At 45.9% G+C, this 17,374-nt stretch overlaps 1 protein-coding gene across 5 annotated transcripts in view; it reads left to right on the top strand.

The window, feature by feature from the left end:
• The window catches only part of WDFY3 (WD repeat and FYVE domain containing 3), a 2,538,776-nt gene that overhangs the window by 1,238,554 nt on the left and 1,282,848 nt on the right, over positions 1 to 17,374 (top strand). For all 5 annotated transcript variants that reach the window (XM_069630405.1, XM_069630406.1, XM_069630403.1 and 2 more), the window contains one exon: positions 11,520 to 11,640. In XM_069630405.1, the coding sequence (XP_069486506.1) occupies positions 11,520 to 11,640 (121 nt within the window). The remainder of the gene's footprint in view (positions 1 to 11,519; positions 11,641 to 17,374) is intronic.

Below are 17,374 nucleotides of genomic sequence, written 5' to 3'. Positions count from 1 at the left end.
TGAGATGCTTAAGATCTTCGAGAATGCGGCCTCAACTCCCTCGAAAGACAAGCAGAAAGCCCATGCCCCTGTCCATCTGCAAAAAGACAACGAGGGAAGTCGAAGACAAAATCTTCGAAACCGAGCCTTAAGCCGGTGCTGCATCGAAAAAGATCTCAATTAGACAAGAAATCGGCAAGGGCTCATACAAGTCAGGAACCTAGCCCATCGAGGGTTCCGTCGAAGAAGCACAAGAAGTCGACTATATCACTGCGTTTGCTGACACCGTTGGCGTCCGAGTCATCGATACTGGTATCGAAGTCAACGCTTTCTAATGCGATCCCGACCTTGAGGTCATTGTCGACGATTACTTCAAAATTGTCAAATCCAGTGGTGGTACAGGAAAAGATTTTCAAACCTTTACCTAAAAAGACTTTTTTAAAGTCTTTATCAGCCATCTATGAGGAAGACCATCCTTCTGATAACACACCACCTTTTGGGCTACACTTCGGCACCCCTATGGTGCCAGAAGAGCTAATCTCTAATGTGTTCAGATTAAGGGGTTTATATGACAACCTTCAGTCAGCCAGTGGGTTAGATACCTCTCACGAGTTAGTTTGGCCAACCAGATTCAACTGAACATGCGGACTCCTCATATAGAAAACTAATGAGCAGGGTTATAGAGTTGTTAGACTGGAGCAGGCCTACTCCTTCTTTTGAAGAAGAGGCTATGACAGATGTCTTGGACCAGGGTCCCCAGAAAGATCCAATTTTACCACACTGCTTGACAGAAAAGGGTCTCTGCAAATTGGGAGACACCAGAAACTGCGGCTGCAGTAAATAAGGGTTTTGCCAAAAAATAGACCATCCAGCAGCGACCCAGAGTATCTAACTAAACACCCAACACCAGAAGGTTTGGTGGTCCAGGCTGCTACATCTACCAAGCAGTCAGCATACCTATCCATCCCTCCTGATACGATGATAAGAAAGTGGATGCCTTGGCGAAAAAGTGTTTTACGGCTGGCAGTACAGCATTCAAATCAACAAATGTGACTTGTACTTTGTCAAGGTTTACGTTTACCCTGTGGGACTGCATAGCTATAGCGGCTAAGCACATCCAGGAAGGGGAGGAAAGGGACGGCTTCATGGCAATCATCCAGGGTGGTAAGGTGAATGTCTCCAGTCAGGTCTGGATACTGCAGACAGCATCAGCAGATCCACAGCAGCTAGCACAGTGTTACGCAGATTTGCGTGGTTGAGAAAGTCCAGGTTTGCACCAGATGTGCAAGCTAGGCCACTCAACATGCCCTTTGACGGCTCGAGGCTGTTTGGCAACAATGCAGATGAGAGTTTGGAAAAGCTGCAGACCTCGAAAGCGGCAACTAAAACCCTTACCCCTCCAGGAAGATGAGCCAGAGTAGGGGTATTGAGGCTGTCTAATGGCGGCGCTAAATCCTTCAATTCTACTCAATTGGAAGAGGAAGGGGACAAGCCTGTCAAAGAGGTCAGAGAAGATTCCCTTGTGGTGGACAAGGGAGAGGTGCTAAGCTAACCCAAGCAACGGCAACTTTACCCTTAGCCGCTGCTTCAGCGGCCTCAAAACCACTCTGAGGCCTTGACTCACAAGTCCCCGGTGGGAGGCAGACTTACTCAGCATCTGAACGAATGGCGAAGCATTACTTCAGATGCTTGGGCACTGGAAACTGTAGCCCAAGGTTACTGCCTTCCTTTCCAAAGAAGGCCTCAGGATCATACACCAGGGAACAACTCTTTCAAAATTCCGCATCCACTCCTTGTGCAGGAAATGTTGACCCTGGTAGAGAATGGTGCAATAGAACATGTACCTGTAGCAGAGTTAGTATTCCCCATGCTTTCGGATTCCCAAGAAGGACTAAGGATTGAGACCCATCTTGGACTTGAGAAACTTGAACAAGTTCATCAGAAAGGACAAGTTCAAGATGGTTACCCTTTCCCAAAGTCTCTCCAACTCCAAGACTGGATGGTGTCGTCGAACCTTCAGGATGCCTATTTTCATGTGCCTATCCATCTCAAGCACAGAGTACCCGAGGTTCGCGGTTGGCGGTTCTCATTATCAATTTAGAATTCTGCCATTCGGGCTGACCTCCGCCTGAGGGTTTTCACCAAGTTGATGTAGGTGGTGGCAGCGACTCTCAGGAGGAGGGGTATTCATGGCCACCCCTACATGGACAATTGGCCGATCAGGGCTAGTTCACCCAAGCAAGCCCAGGAACATCTCAGCGTAACCTGCCACTCGCTCCACAGAATGGGCTTCTCCCTCAATGACAGGAAGTCCCACATGATATATCTCCAAGACTGCAATTCATTGGAGCAGTCCAGGATGCTTCCTCAGGAAAAGCCTCACCACCCGAGGTGAGAGCTCAACACATTCTGCAGATGGTTACCACTTTCCAGAGTGAGCAGCATCTTCTGGCCTTCGATTGTTTTTGAGGTGGCTCGGTCTTATGACATCCTGGATTTTCCTGGGGTCAGGGGCTTGCCTGAGAATGAGATCCTTCCAATGGGCTCTCAGGACTCAATGGTCCCAGTTTTCAGGCAGAATGTCAGACCACCTGAAAGTTCCAAGCAGTGTGTCTCAGGACCTTCTGTGGTGGGCTGGAGATAACGGTAGTGATGGATGCCTCACTCACGAGGTGGGGAGCCAACACCAATGATCTCACAATGAGCGGTTGTTGGTCTCCATTAGCGTCCAAACTACATATCAACCTGTTGGAGCCAAGGGCAATCACACTAGCGCCGAAGTCCTTTCTGCCCTCTGCATGGGGAAACAAATTCCAGATAATGACGGACAACACAGCGGCCATGTACTACCTCAACGAGAGAGGTGGTGTAGGGTCACTACCCCTGTGCAGAGAGGCAGTGCAGCTCTGGTTATGGGCAATTCAAGAAGGAATCTCCCCATCAGCAGTTCACCCTACCGGAGAGGAGAACACGGCAGCAGACACTTTGAGCAGGCAGAGCACAGTCTCCCACGAGTGGGAACTATTTCAGGAAGTCCTTCAAGAGATCTTCACCCTTTGGGGAACCCCTCAAGTGGATCTGTTCGCAACCAGAGTCAACTGGAAGTGCAAACTGTTTGACTCCAGGTTACTTCCTCCAAGAGGAGCTCTAGGGGACGCGTTTGTGGTGGACTGGGAGTTTCCACCTCTGTACGCATTTCCTCCAGTCCCTGTCGTTCCTCACGTGATCAGGAGGTTGAAAAGTTTGGGAAATTCATGATCCTAATTGCTCCGATTGGGCCAGTAAGACGTGGTAGCCGGACCTTCTGGACATGTCCATCAGCCCTCCAATGCGTCTTCCTCAAAAAGAGGATTTTCTCTCGCAAGAGGAAAGGCGAGTTTTCCACCCAGGGGTCAAGACACTCCGCCTTCACGCATGGTTTCTGAAAGGCTGGTATATAAGGATTGGGACCTTATGGATGACATAATGGAGACTTTGCTTTCAGCCAGAAGGCCAACAACATCTTCTTTCAACCGTTGCCGTTGGGACAAGTTCAGCAGCTGGTACAGGGATAAGAATGTGGATCCCTTTCTATGTGACACACCTATGGTGCTTTCCTTTTTGTTACATTTGGCATATCTGGGGCTCCAGATTGGAACCATTAAGGGTTACCTAGCTGCGCTGTCTATTTTCAAGCGCTCTCCGCAGGAGGATTCATATTTTAAGATCCCTCTGATTGTTTAATTCCTAAAAGGCCTTACTAATGTATTTCCACCAGTTCCATAAAATGTACCTGTATGGGATCTCAATCTGGTGTTAGGATTTTTAACACGCATTCTTTTTGAGCCTCTACACTCATGCCCATTAAGATTGTTGACATTGTTTCTTATTGCAGGAACGTCCATAAAGACCAAGTTATTCTCAAGGTGAAACCTTCTTTACTACCGAAGGTAGTCTCCGACTTCCACTTGTCGCAAAAAATTACTTTACCAACTTTCTATCCACCTCCCCATCTGGGGAAGGAGGAGGAAAGATTACATAGAGTGGACCCAAAAAGGGCTCTCGGTTTTTACATATGCAGATTGTCTGAATTTTGACAAAATGACCAATTATTCATTGGCTATACCGGCCCCAAATTGGGTCTAGCTGTTAGTAAACAAACCACATCCTGATGGATTATCCTGGCTATTGGTGAATGGCAAGGACCCGCCGGAAGGCCTAAGAGCACATTCCACAAGGGGCATGGCAACCTCTGCTGCTCTTTAAAGAGGTTTCCCAATCAAAGACATTTGTTCAGCGGCCACTTGGTCATCTAGTATTACTTTTGTGAGACGTTACTGTGTGGACTTCCAGTCAGGGAGGACAATTTGCAAAAGCAGTCCTTCATTCGATCCATGATTAGAACACAAAATAAAATTTGTACTCCCATCCTCAAATTATTACTGCTTTGGGAGTCTATCATAAGATGAGGACTATATAAGAGGAAACAATCCATTCGAAGAAAAAATGACTTATCCCTGACTCATCCTTTGATTGGATGTTCCTCACATGTATTCCTCATTGCCCCTCCCAGCCTACTCTGCCGTACAATTTACGTGTTCTTACACTTTACGCTTTCTATGAGCCTACGGTCTAAGGTACACCTGGTAATTCCTCTTCAGGAGGTGGGGGAAAACCGAACTGAAGCCAACTGGTGCTGCGGGCGCTACTTAGACTGATGATGAATTTGACATTCGAACAGAGACCCTTGAGGGACATCGACTCGACAAGACGGCCCACAGTGCCCCCTGTCAAAAAGTTATTCTGAAGCAGCTGAAGCTGGACAGATAATAATCATAAGATGAGGAATATGTGGGAGGAACATCCAATCAAAAGAACGTTACCAGGGGTCCGTAAATTGTTCTTTTACAGCAGGTTAATGATTATGGTCATCTATCAAAATATGGTCTATACTTGTAAAATGAGTTACTGTTCCATAACTGACTCTCCTAATTAGCAATATATATGCTCTTAGGTTAGACCAAAGGAAAGAAATTATAAACTACTGGTGGTACCACCCGGCGTTTGCCAGTTCTGTAGCTGACATGCACGTGGGGGTCTGCTGTAGCTTTGTGTATGTTTTATTGTGTCATAAGTTCCTATTTTTGGAAAAGTCGCAAAATCGGCAATATCCTGAAAACGCCTATACTGATAGTGCAGGGCCGGATACCGCTCCACCCCTGTCCAGGGCAAATGGTTGGGGTTGGTCAAATTTCACTATTGCCAGTACACCCCTGTTTTGTATGACGACCTTGTGTCCTAACTTCCAATTTTTGGAAAATGTTCAATCTTCTGAAGTCGCCTATACTGATAGCACAGGTCAAATTTCACTATTGCCAGTACACCCGAGACTGGTATACTGACCTCGACCCAAAATTTCAGGCCAACATTTCAGCCCACCAACGGTTGTGGGGCTGGAGCCAGCAATCGCAAAATCAGCAATCTCCCGACATCGCCTGTACTGATAGCACAGGGCCGGACCTGCCCGGTTGTAGGGCGAATTGGTGTGTCAAATTTCACTATCGCCAGTACACCCCAGACTAGTATGCCAACCTTGGGCCAAAATTTCAGCCCACCAACTGTTATGGGGCTGGAGCCAACCCCGAACATACAAACACACTTTCACACATATAGATTATAGGGTGGTGGTAGCCGCAATATAGTTAAGGTGAGTCAGACTCCCATAGGAACCCCTCAAAATTCTATTGTTAATAACTTTTAATTCGAGTAACGGTTTTGACTGAACTTTCGAAAGGGATGAGGGACTCACGGCCCCCTCACACTGCATTGTTTTGTAAAGATACGTTAAAAAATAAGAACGTTATTAAGAAGACAACAAAAGATTGTTTTCCAAAGTTGCAGCCTACTTCCTATTGATTTTCGCATAGACAGACAAGGTACATTTTTTGCCAAAGCGCTCAGCCCAAGCCGCTGGACGGGTTTGAACCAGGTCCTAAACAACTTGGGCACGAAGCGTTGACTCGCGATCCATGCATGGCTTGGGGTTATTCCGTGCAGTAGTTATTTAAATAATTGACAGAGAAGTGGGGCCCTTTCTCAAAAACTGGTAGTTATATGTCCCATGATGCTTTCCAGATTCATGGTTTTCAGAAATGAAAAAGCACTCATCTTGTTTTTATCTCGATATTCAAGGTTATTGCTGAAGATATGGGAAAATGAAACTCGGGGATTTGGGGGGGGGGGGTCAAGCTATTTGCAGGTTTACAAACATTCAAATGCCACCAGGCTAGAGATGGGAGGATGGCTAGAGGGCACCAAGTGAAATCTGGGAGTCGGAGGGGGTCTAGGGACTGAGTTTGCAACGCAAAGCTTTCTGTAGCCTCTGCTATTGCTGCAAATAGCAGACATCTCAAAGAAAACTGAGTCACAGAAATGGCGTGTGTTGTGAGGGGAAAGGGAGAGGGCAGGGAAGATGGTGAGGCCACCTGGGGAGTGGGGGGAGCTGGCACAGATTAGGGGGTGTCGGGCTCCTGTTGACTGGCGCAGAGGCAGCACAAACACCTGCCTCCCCGTTGGGTCTTAGCCCCTGGGAATGTAAACCACAGGCCACCTTGACCCGCTGGGGAAAGAGGGTTAGGGTCCGTTGGTTTGGATGGGGAGAGGGAGTTCAGGAAAACCGGAACGAGGGTTAGGTGGCTGTTATGGATAGGTAGGGGGTTTAGGGAAACATGCTCCTCGGCTCCTGTGCGCTACTCCGATGGACATACACCGCCCATGCACCCATGCACCTCACTCACACTGTGTGCCCCTCAAAGGGGAGCCTTTGTACTGGAGCTCCAGAACCAGGACACTATGACATGAAAGTGCTGACTATCGTAGCTGCTCCGCTACTAACTATAGTATTGCCACAGTAATAACACCTGCATTAACTCATGCAGCACATATTCTCAAATTGTGTGCGTGATCACCAACCCCCTTGCATTATACTCATACAGGGTACAAACATATAACAGCACTTAGCTCTGATTGCTGGCTGGTGCCTCAGATCCTCCTGACTTGTTCGTGTTGCTCAGCCAAAGGACACTCAAGCTTTCACTGCAAAATACCAAAACACGTCAGTGCGGGCGAAAACAATCCTGGTGCCTAGCACATGGATAGAAACAAACTCGTAGCTGACTTCACTCCGAGTAGCTTAATTAGTTTTTCCACGCATTAAGTGCGTGGGCAGTTAGTCACAGTATTGCCCCAAACCATGCAGGGTCTATGTGCTGGTTCCCAGACTGCAGGGGACTCGTGCGCGATGCTTCTCGTGCCTCTGCCCCAGTCTGCAGTACGGTGTCTAAAACGTAATCCCAACCGGAAGTACAGCCGAAATCGTCGTGGCCTCCCAACTGCGTTTGCGTTCCCAACAAGTAGTTTTAAAAGAGAAACTTATCTTTTGATTGTGCGCGGGGCCTGGGGTGTTCAGGTGGGAGCTTGTGCCCCGCGTAGGCGTGCCTGCCGGAGCTCGGCTGGAACACGTCTTCTCTCCTCTGCATCCGGAATTGCGAGCGTCGCTCCGATGGCGCGGCTCGCGCATGCGCATTAGCGCGGGCGTGGCATTTCCTGACAGCAGGCTCGTGCAAGGCACGGCCTGCTGGGAGATGTAGTTCCAAGGCGGTTCCCCATCCCAGAGTCTTCTTTCTGCAAAAGGGATGGAGACCCCACCTTGAATACTGGGTAGGGCATTTCAGGGGGGTTTTCACCCCTTCTGCAGCCCCCACAGTGGCTGCTACCTGCCTTCTAGCCCCAACACGTGGCTCAGCCCTGACAGGGGGGCACTTGGTGAGGGCCTGGTGGTGCAGAAAAGCATTTTTTCAGCCATTTTTTGTTATATTCAAAGCCATATTTGAGTCTATAAAGGACTACGGATAGCCGAGGGTATATGTAGTTCAGTACCTCCGGTTACTTATTTCTTTTCTTTTTTTTTTTAAAGAGATTTTTACTGCTATAGTGACGTTCGGGGTAAACAATTACTGTCAGTGATACGATTGCCATCCAGGTCTCCCATCCATGCTTTAACCAGGACAGACCCTGCTTAGTTTCAAAGTGAGGAAGGGGCCAACCTCCTAAAGCCATGCTGCCCGTGAAATAAGTTACAAGACCACTTACAGAAACGGGCCAGCCCTTTCCTTGCTTTGAAGCTAAGCAGTGTCAGTCCCGCTTTGAAGCTAAGCAGGGTCAGCACCGGTTACTGCATGGATGAGCGACCAAATGGGCATCCAAATAATTTTTATTGTTTAAACCGTGCTACTGTCAGTCCTTAAAAGTTTTGCATTCAGAGACAATTTTTTGCCTTTCGCCCAATTGCATTATGTGTTTGTAGTCTCCCAGTCAAGATGTGGCGTAATAATGCCACAATTGTATTCTTTCTGCCTAAACCTCTTCTGCATGGATTTATATATTTGAGTAGCAATTTTCAAGTTATCTTTGTAAAGCAGAGTATTGTTGAAAGCCAGACTTGTGAGGAGGGGAAATGATGAGAGGGGAGGTAAGTCATGAGTATTTGCCCACTATGTGGCAAGAGAGTTTGCAATCATGGACACTGGTGCAGTTATTTCCCCAAATTGTGGCTGTTTTTCAGGGCACAAGTAAAGGACAAGTGGGTGGACAGCGTAACATTTCTTGAGAGGGTGGACGCAACCCCTTGGGTTTTTTTGAGGTTGGAAAACTTGCTCAATTTGGCTACCAGGATTTTACTCAGGTTGTCATGTTCCCAGTGCAGACGTTTACTCACAAGACCACAAGCACTTGTTTCGTATTGGGATTTCGTTTTTCAGGAAATATTTCATAAATGATTGCTGGGTTTAAAAGGTGAGCACCTTTTATACTTTGCCAGCATATTTATTGGAACATTTCTTCTCTCTGGTTATTTTTCAGGTCTTAATTTTTAAAAGTTCAATGCTGTTTTGTCTTGCGCACTTTTGTCTGGGTAGGTCTGTTGAACTACATTTGTTATTTTCACTCTAAGATATATGTTCACTTACTGTGTTTATATTCATGTTTCCCCGCTTTTGATTTTTGCTATGGGGGAAAAAGTACCTGGGCATTTACATGCTGCTTAAATGCGGTTAGTTGGGGTTGTGCGATGTATCACAGCAGTCCCCAAGAGGCCGGCCATAAAACAAGGGGCTTGTAGCACACTGCTTAACTAAAGTGTGTGATCCTCAGCAAATAATTTAATTGCACAGGGCATTAACTAAAATATTGCGAGTTCCCAAAGCCTGCAATCTTTTATCCATAACAATCCAACTGTCAAAACAGGTCAAAATCAGTTTGTGATTGATGAACGTCTTTGAGCGATGGGATGCAAATGTTTTAAAATATAGAGTGGCCGTGCCTAGTGACCATGGCCGAAGACCATGCTAGTGTTCCGGAAACATTCTAAAAATCTATGGAGTAACAAAATCCTTGACATTCAAAGAAAAACATTTAGTTGCAGGGATGCTAAGGTGAGAACTTAACACAACAAAATGAAATTCAACTCAAGCCACCTTAACTTCCTGCTCCTTGTTGTGCAGCCTATGACCACAATGATGAAATCACAGATGACATCACTAATTACATGTTGTATGAGAACACCGATGACATTACAAATCACATCACTGATGCCATCACTGGTGACAACACTAATTACATTGTATATAACTGATTACATCAATAATTGAATTAGACATAACATCTATAAGTTAGCTCATGAATGGTTTGATTTCCTTAATTACAATTTAGGCCGTGGACTTGGCCATGACAAAGGCTGGGGTCGCTGACGGGCTCTAAAGGCCATAGCTAGTGGTCAGTCAGTGTTAAAAAATACCAATGTGCATGGTTAAAATCCATGCCTAGTAGCCCATCACGCTTTTAGAATATATAGTGGCAACATTGAAAGCTGCAGTCAGTGGCCATGTCTAAAGGCTATAGCTAGTGCCCATTAATATGTTAGAATATACAGTCAGCACATCCAAAGGCCATAGCCACTGGCTAGTATTGTGTTGAAGACCATGGCTAGTGGATGATTAGTGTACATAATATACAGTGTGCACGGCCGAAGGCCATAGCTAGTGGCTGGTTAGAGTTATATAATACACAATAGGCACGGCCGAAGACCATTACTTAATGCATTTTATTATTTTTGAATATACAGTGGACATGGCCACATGATGTACAAACTGCTCAAGGTCAAAGGCCATGGCTAGTGGCCTATTTATATCTTATAATATATAGTGGGCACAGCCTAAGATTGTATCCACTGGCCAGTATTGTGCTAATGTTCATGACTAGTGCCTGATCAGTATATATAATATACAGTGGACACAATTGAAAGTTGTATCCACTGGCAAAGGCCAGAATCTATGGTTGGTAGTCTTAGTGTTTTAAAATATTTAGTGCATATCGGTGAAGGTTGTGACCACTGTCTATAACTGAAGGCCATGACTAGTACCCATTCATGTGTTAAGATATATTTAACCATGCACACTGAACATGGCTGAATGCCATGCTTAATGGCAATTACTGTTGTAATGTCATCAGTGATGTCATCATTGTGGTCATAGGCTGCGCAATAGGGGTGCGAAGTTAAGGTGGCTTTAGCTGAATTTCAGGGGTTTTGTTGCGTTTAGTTGCATGGACGTTACAGCGAGAACTTAGTAGTTTTATATATATATATATATATATATATATATATATATATATATATGTGTGTATTATCCAACAGGGGCAGTCACCAGATCATTGTCTCGGAGTAATAATCCAGCTGGTGCAGCAGTACTTGGTCACCTGTTGCTGCTTAGTGACCAATTATGACACATAACAATGAGTCAATAGGGGTGGAGGCTACCAAACGTGAGTCTTGACAATGATTTAGGGTGAGTAGCATAATGCGGGCGGGGAAGCAGCAAGGCAATGCTAAGTTGCATAGTAACTTGGGCCTGAGTGTCATAATGAATGGTGGTAGATTGGGGCGGGATGGACACTGTAGGGTCATGTGGGAGGATAGGGGTGCTGGGATAAAGAGCAACGGGGCAAGATATAACCATAGGGAAGTTCATTGGGGTGTGCTTTGTACCCATGCTGCTTTAAATGGTAGAGTATTTGTGTTTGCTTTCAAAAGCCACATTGGGGAAACCGTGTCTAGAACACTTGACCCCATTGCAGCACTCATAGTAAAATAGTGATTACTGAATAGCACAAATTGATGCATCAGCCCTAACTCCTGTTCAGCAGGCCAACGAAAAGCACAGAAAATGCAGTCCTTCCTAAATGTGTTTTCTATAATGCATCCTCATTGCTAAAAGCGTGTGTTTAAGCTTTTTGGTTTGGAAAATGATGGGTCTTCAGCATGTTTTAGTTGTATTTTGCATCTCTTTGTGCCGACTTGCCAAGACTGCTTCCCAACTTGCCTCTGGTTTCGGTCTATAAATGCCATGCTCATTTGCAGTAACAAAAGAAGTGTAACAATTGAAGTGTTCAGCTATCTTGCATTTAGTTCTCCATTGATGGATCTAATTAGTATCTATTTTGTTCAGGAACCGAAGAGGATTTTGGAGGACTTGTTTCAGCTAATCTCATCGTTTTGAGGAACAGGCTTCTGGATATCCTACTTAAACTCCTTTACACCTCCAAAGAAAAAACTGCTGTTAATCTGCAGTAAGTATAAGCGACAAGGACGTTCACATTGATATGCCAAATGCCGGTTGCTGCAGCTAAGCCGCAGATAAAACCTGCAAACTCGATAGTGCTCATGCCCCCAGATAACATAGTAAGGCTTTCTGAATTAGATGTTATCATTTGTTTAAAAAGATGACTTTGAAATGTTTCTCATTAGAGGTGGGGATGGAATAAAGATTTGGGATGTATGTTTGAACAATTATGACTGGTGTAGATCACTCTCTGTTCTGATCAGCAGTTCACTTCAATCATACTGATGCCCTACTCATCAGATGAGTGCCATGCAATAATGAGTCACCATCAAGGCATGGGGAAATGTTGTGAAATATTTTATTCTAAAACATCAATGTAATTGAATCTGGCAACTTGCAGAATGTCGATAGACTTCAAAACAAACATGCAAAATGAGCTGTCAAGTGCACTGAGAATAATCAACAATAGTCATCTGATCGCTACCAGATACTTTCTACCACAATGACCTGCAATGGCTGCTGTAACAACAAATCAATAATGGACATTCCACTTTGAAACACTTCAACTGTGAATTGCAATGCTAAAATTCTAAAATGGACTAAGGTACATGTATAATGTTATTTCGACGGGAATGGGTCCTCCAACGTATTCCATATCTATGACAGTAATCACCACAGCTGTGCTGCTTCGAAAAATCTTTCTGCGTCGATGACGTCGATATGCTGTCCTCGAGAACCTCCTCCGACGGCCGACGTCACTGGATGTTATAAGTAGGACGCACAACGAGGTGTCAAGGCCGCTCGGCTGTTGCCTCTTTGCCCTCAGGCAACGCCGCAGCTGCTTCAGCTCAGTCATGAGGCCATGTCCCATGGTTGGCCGGTTGGGGGAAGGCTGGCGCAGCATCTTGCAGAGTGGCACACCATTACTTCAGATGTGTGGGTTCTGGATGGTTGGTGACCAACCCCAAGTTCCTTTCAAAAATACAAAAAAGGTAGCAGGCGCCCCTCTCTCGAAAGAACAAGGCATGATAACCTGTTCAGTGGTTATTAACCACATTGAGAGTTCGCAGCCATTGCTGGTTATCATGCCTTGTTCTTTCGAGAGAGGGGCGCCTGCTACCTTTTTTGTATTTTTGAAAGGAACTTGGGGTTGGTCACCCTAGGTTACCTGGGGGCAACCAGACGTGGACTCCCTGCTCACTGTGCTTAGAGAGGCTCAGCTTCACCTCACTGATGATGCCCAGCAAGGCTGAAACACGTGTATGGGGTTGCTGATGGTACTCTTGTTCAGAGAGGAATTGCCATAGCATTTCGGTGCTGGACTGCCTTTGTGGGCGGGACAAAGACTGATATGCAAATGGATATTTTCCATCTGTGAAGGTACAGTGAGCAAAAAGCAATGGCTGCGAACTCTCAATGTGGTTAATAACCACTGAACAGGTTATCATGCCTTGTTGTTTCGAGAGAGGGGCGCCTGCTACCTTTTTTGTATTTTTGAAAGGAACTTGGGGTTGGTCACTCTAGGTTACCTGGGGGCAACCAGACGTGGACTCCCTGCTCACTGTGCTTAGAGAGGCTCAGCTTCACATCACTGATGATGCCCAACAAGGCTGAAACACGTGTATGGGGTTGCTTATGGTACTCTTGTTCAGAGAGGAATTGCCATAGCATTTCGGTGCTGGACTGCCCTGGTGGGCGGGACAAAGACTGATATGCAAATGGATATTTCCCATCTGTGAAGGTACAGTGAGCAAAAAGCAATGGCTGCGAACTCTCAATGTGGTTAATAACCACTGAACAGGTTATCTTGCCTTGTTCTTTCGAGAGAGGGGCGCTTGCTACCTTTTTTGTAATAATGTTAGAGCACAGTGTCACACAAAATGAGACCAGATTCTCCAATGGTAGACGTAGCAAATTAGTCTTCCTTCACTTCAGGGGGAGGAAGGTTATAATGGAGGTACAATTTATCCCATTAGACACCACAAAATAATACACTACACTGGTATACTGAAATATGTACACTTTATACGATCAAACATAAAATATTTCTAATGGGAAAAATAAGTACTCCGGTCACTGAGAATATTCAAGTGTACAGTGTAGATAAAAAACAAACACCCACTTAAGACCTTGGAACAGACTGGTACTCTTGGATCTGCGCAGCATTTCATGACCAGTTCGATCATACCTTGGAAAGAGTCCATTCACCCCAACCCATCATGTTTTTCTGGGACTCCTACTCCAATGACATTCAAAGGACATTGTGTTTTTTCACTGACCCTCTAAAAGTCCTCAGATACTGACTGGTAGTCTTGCCAAATCTCCTTATGAGAGCTGCCTTCGTGCTCTCATACGAGTCTCTCTTCCTCACTGAACTCCAGAATAGCACAACTGGTGGTCATGGGCAAGGAGACATGTAAACTGATACTCTCCAGTCATCTTCTACATCAGATTCCGGTGCAAAGGCTGAAGTCTACTTCGGGTTTGGTTTTGGCTAGCAGGCTGTAATGCATTCTGGTAGGACTGTTGAGATGTTCTAGCAGAATGCTCTAAGCACTATAGAACAGCGTTCAGAGCAAGTCCCAAGAGAAGATGAAATCCCCCCAGGGCAAGGCAAAGATGGTTGGCAGTGAGGGTCAGATGAGATTTTTGATAGAGAAGATGATTCAGTTCCAGGAACACAGCTCTTCATTGTGTAGAACAGCAGTAGAGTTGGTCTTCAACCACAAGTTGTCGACCTGCAGAGTTTTTGAACTTCAATTCAGTACAGTGCAAATACCTCTATGCTGCACCAGTCAGAGACTCGGCAGCCCACAGAAGGGTCCTGGGACACATTTCGATTGTGGGCCTCCTTTGCAGGGGTCTGGACTAATTTGATCCCCCTAGTCCATGTGTCGAAGCAGCAATTAGGGTCTTCAACGATCACAGTATTGGGGACAGGGCTTTACCGGGACTTGACTTTGGCAATGCCCGTCATCCTCAGCAGCAGTCTTCCAGTTCTCACAGCAAGCTCCTCTTCCCAGGGACATGGCTCCAGTGGTCAATCTGCGTAACTGCTGCTGGGCTCCTTCTTTTCCCAAATTGGAGTTTGGGACTGCCGCAGCCTAAGAAAGGTAAGCATCTGCACCATTCAAGGAAGTCAGCCTCAAACACCCTCATTCTCATCTGCCCAGCAACAAAAATTCTCTGGTAGCAATGTGGATTTGGACAAGACAGTCCTATGTCCAGCAAAGTCATGCACATCCTCACTTTGCTGAGGAAGCCAGGCTGGATCCTACAAAACTGCATGCCATGTATTGCATTTCCTGACGTAAAAAGGCACAAATGCTGTTAAATTGGATTTTCAGAATAAGCCCTGTGGACAGATTCTGAGAGGCAACTCTATTCCAGTGAACAAGGGGAGACTAATGACTAGCCACACTCTACTAACGGAGTTCCACTAAACAGTAAGGCTTACACTTAAGAAGAGTGTGAAAGTGATTAAGAGTTAAGTTAAGCACACACACAGCTTTCTTATTAACACAAGTTAAGCAGAAAGTATCAAAATACAATTAAAGTTGAAGAAAAATAGAAGTAACATTCGTAGGAGACCCTCTGCCAATCCCACCACCTTAGGGGAACCCCTGGGGAAGCTCCTTGACAAGAAGTCTTCTGATCACAATCAGACAACGGAGAGGTGGGTTAAGGACTTTATGACCATTAAACCTATTAAATGTAGGGGGCTAGAAACTGGTAGGTTAACTCATCCACGTTACTCCAATTCACTCAGGGTCCTCTTCATAAGCTCCTGAAATTGATTGACCATTGTGCTTTGTTTCTTGGTTCCTTTGGAGGAGGTCTTCCGGTTGCTGTTGCATAGGTCATTTTCAGTGTTGGGATTTAGGTCCTGTAGGGTAACTCCCAGCGATCAGACCAAGAGAATGCAACCTGCTAGGGAAAAGGGCTAGGTGCACCCTTTTTCGAGAAAGACGAGAGCTTTATTTTGTATACAATAGAAAAAGGTGACTGGGTATTACGAATCCACTGCCATAGACCTCTGTCTGCCCTTCCTACAAGATTCAAGTTATAAACACAAAAATCGTCACGCGTGACTCACTCGGTATACAGTGTTAACTCCCCACCTCATTAGCTGCTGCCTATAAACATGCCAATGATTACATGTAGTCCATCCTCCAATTGGTTCTGCTGTCTTGTCTCTCATCTTCACCACACGTGGGTGACGTCCTTGTCCATCTTGGAATGCTGTAAAGCAATTGGTTATCTTCAACTGGCACCACCCTACCTTCGATCCTTGCCACGTGACATGCACCTGGTTATCAACGTGAACCCATGCAAACAAAGATGTCCTTTTCTCATCCCACACACCTTGGCTCCCCCATCATGCCCTCCCCACTATCTGGGCATCATTCTTGGCTATCTGTGGCACAAATCATAGATCATGTCGTTCTACGCTTTCCCCTTTATCAGTTCCCCTCCCCAAGAGTAAACCTAGTGTCCCACTAATCAATCCAGTTCATTAAGGATTTAAGGCCCATTTCCCTGTAAATCTGGTAGTTCAAATAGTGACCATCATTCTGGGGGCGCTAGTGTCTTAAATCTTGGTTCGTGTTTTGGCATCCTGAGACCTCTGCCTTCGCTCCCAGGAATATGACAGTGGCGCCCGGCCGCAGCCCTTCGCTTCTTCAGCTATACACATTCCTGCATAGTTGGTTCAACGGCCTTACTGATGTGGTGGCATATGTGTGTTCTTTGCCATGCCTGAGAATTGGGATGTGATGGTGAAGCGAGGGATAAAGCCTTGTTGTTCTGTGTTTCTCTGAAAACACAGCCTGTCCCATTATCCCCCCTGCTTTACGCATTAGCCATTGAGCCTCTAGCTATGCGCCTACGCCTGGATGAGTGGTGGACGTCAATTACCAAAGGGATGGTGGAGCATAAGAGTATCCTTATATGCAGATGATATCCTGCTTTATATCAGCAACTATGCACGCTCCTTACACAGAATTCAGAAGATCCTTCTAGATTATAGGCTGGTGGCAGGCTACTGCGTTAATTGGGAGCTCTGAGGTCATGCCGTTACAACCAAACATACACTGGGACCCTGGCGGAGTGGCACAGTTTCAGCTGCAAAATCAGCATATTAAATATTTAGGGATCAACGTAAGCGCAGACCTCTCTGCCCTGGGAGCTCTAAATTACCCCACTGTAATGCCGCAGATACAATTCGATCTAGAAAATTGGCATGTGATCACACTCTCGCTCACAGCCAGGATAAATGCAGTGAAGATGAGTTCAATACACAAACTTATCTATTTGAAATTCATTTGGCAGGGTATGAATGCGCGCCTGAAGAAACATATCCTACAGGCCTCGAAAGCCCATGGGAGTCTAACCCTCCCATCTTGGAATACTTATTATCAGGCAGCGCAAGTCAGGTGGGCAAAACGCTGGCTGAATGACACGGATACGATTAGCTGGCAGGAAACACATCTGCGGGTAATGAGCCCATTTAGGCTGCAATAAGTTCTATCCATCCCACCCAGTCTGCTCCCAAGTAAGATAAAGCACCACCTGAGTGTGGTACCCACACTGGCTCAATGGCACTGCATGCAATCCCTAAGACTTGCAGCACAACATGATCCCATCATGGCTCACCCTCAGAGCTATACTGTCCCTCGAAACCACCATACAACTACACAGTCGGCAGGGTACACACTGGGGGGGGGGGCGTACTGGTCATG

Source organism: Ambystoma mexicanum, chromosome 6q (genome assembly GCF_040938575.1).
Source record: "Ambystoma mexicanum isolate Mex_15411 chromosome 6q, UKY_AmexF1_1, whole genome shotgun sequence".
Classification (NCBI taxonomy): domain Eukaryota; kingdom Metazoa; phylum Chordata; class Amphibia; order Caudata; family Ambystomatidae; genus Ambystoma; species Ambystoma mexicanum.
The sequence above is the reverse complement of the archived record's forward strand: the minus strand, read 5'-3'. Positions and strand labels throughout refer to the sequence as shown.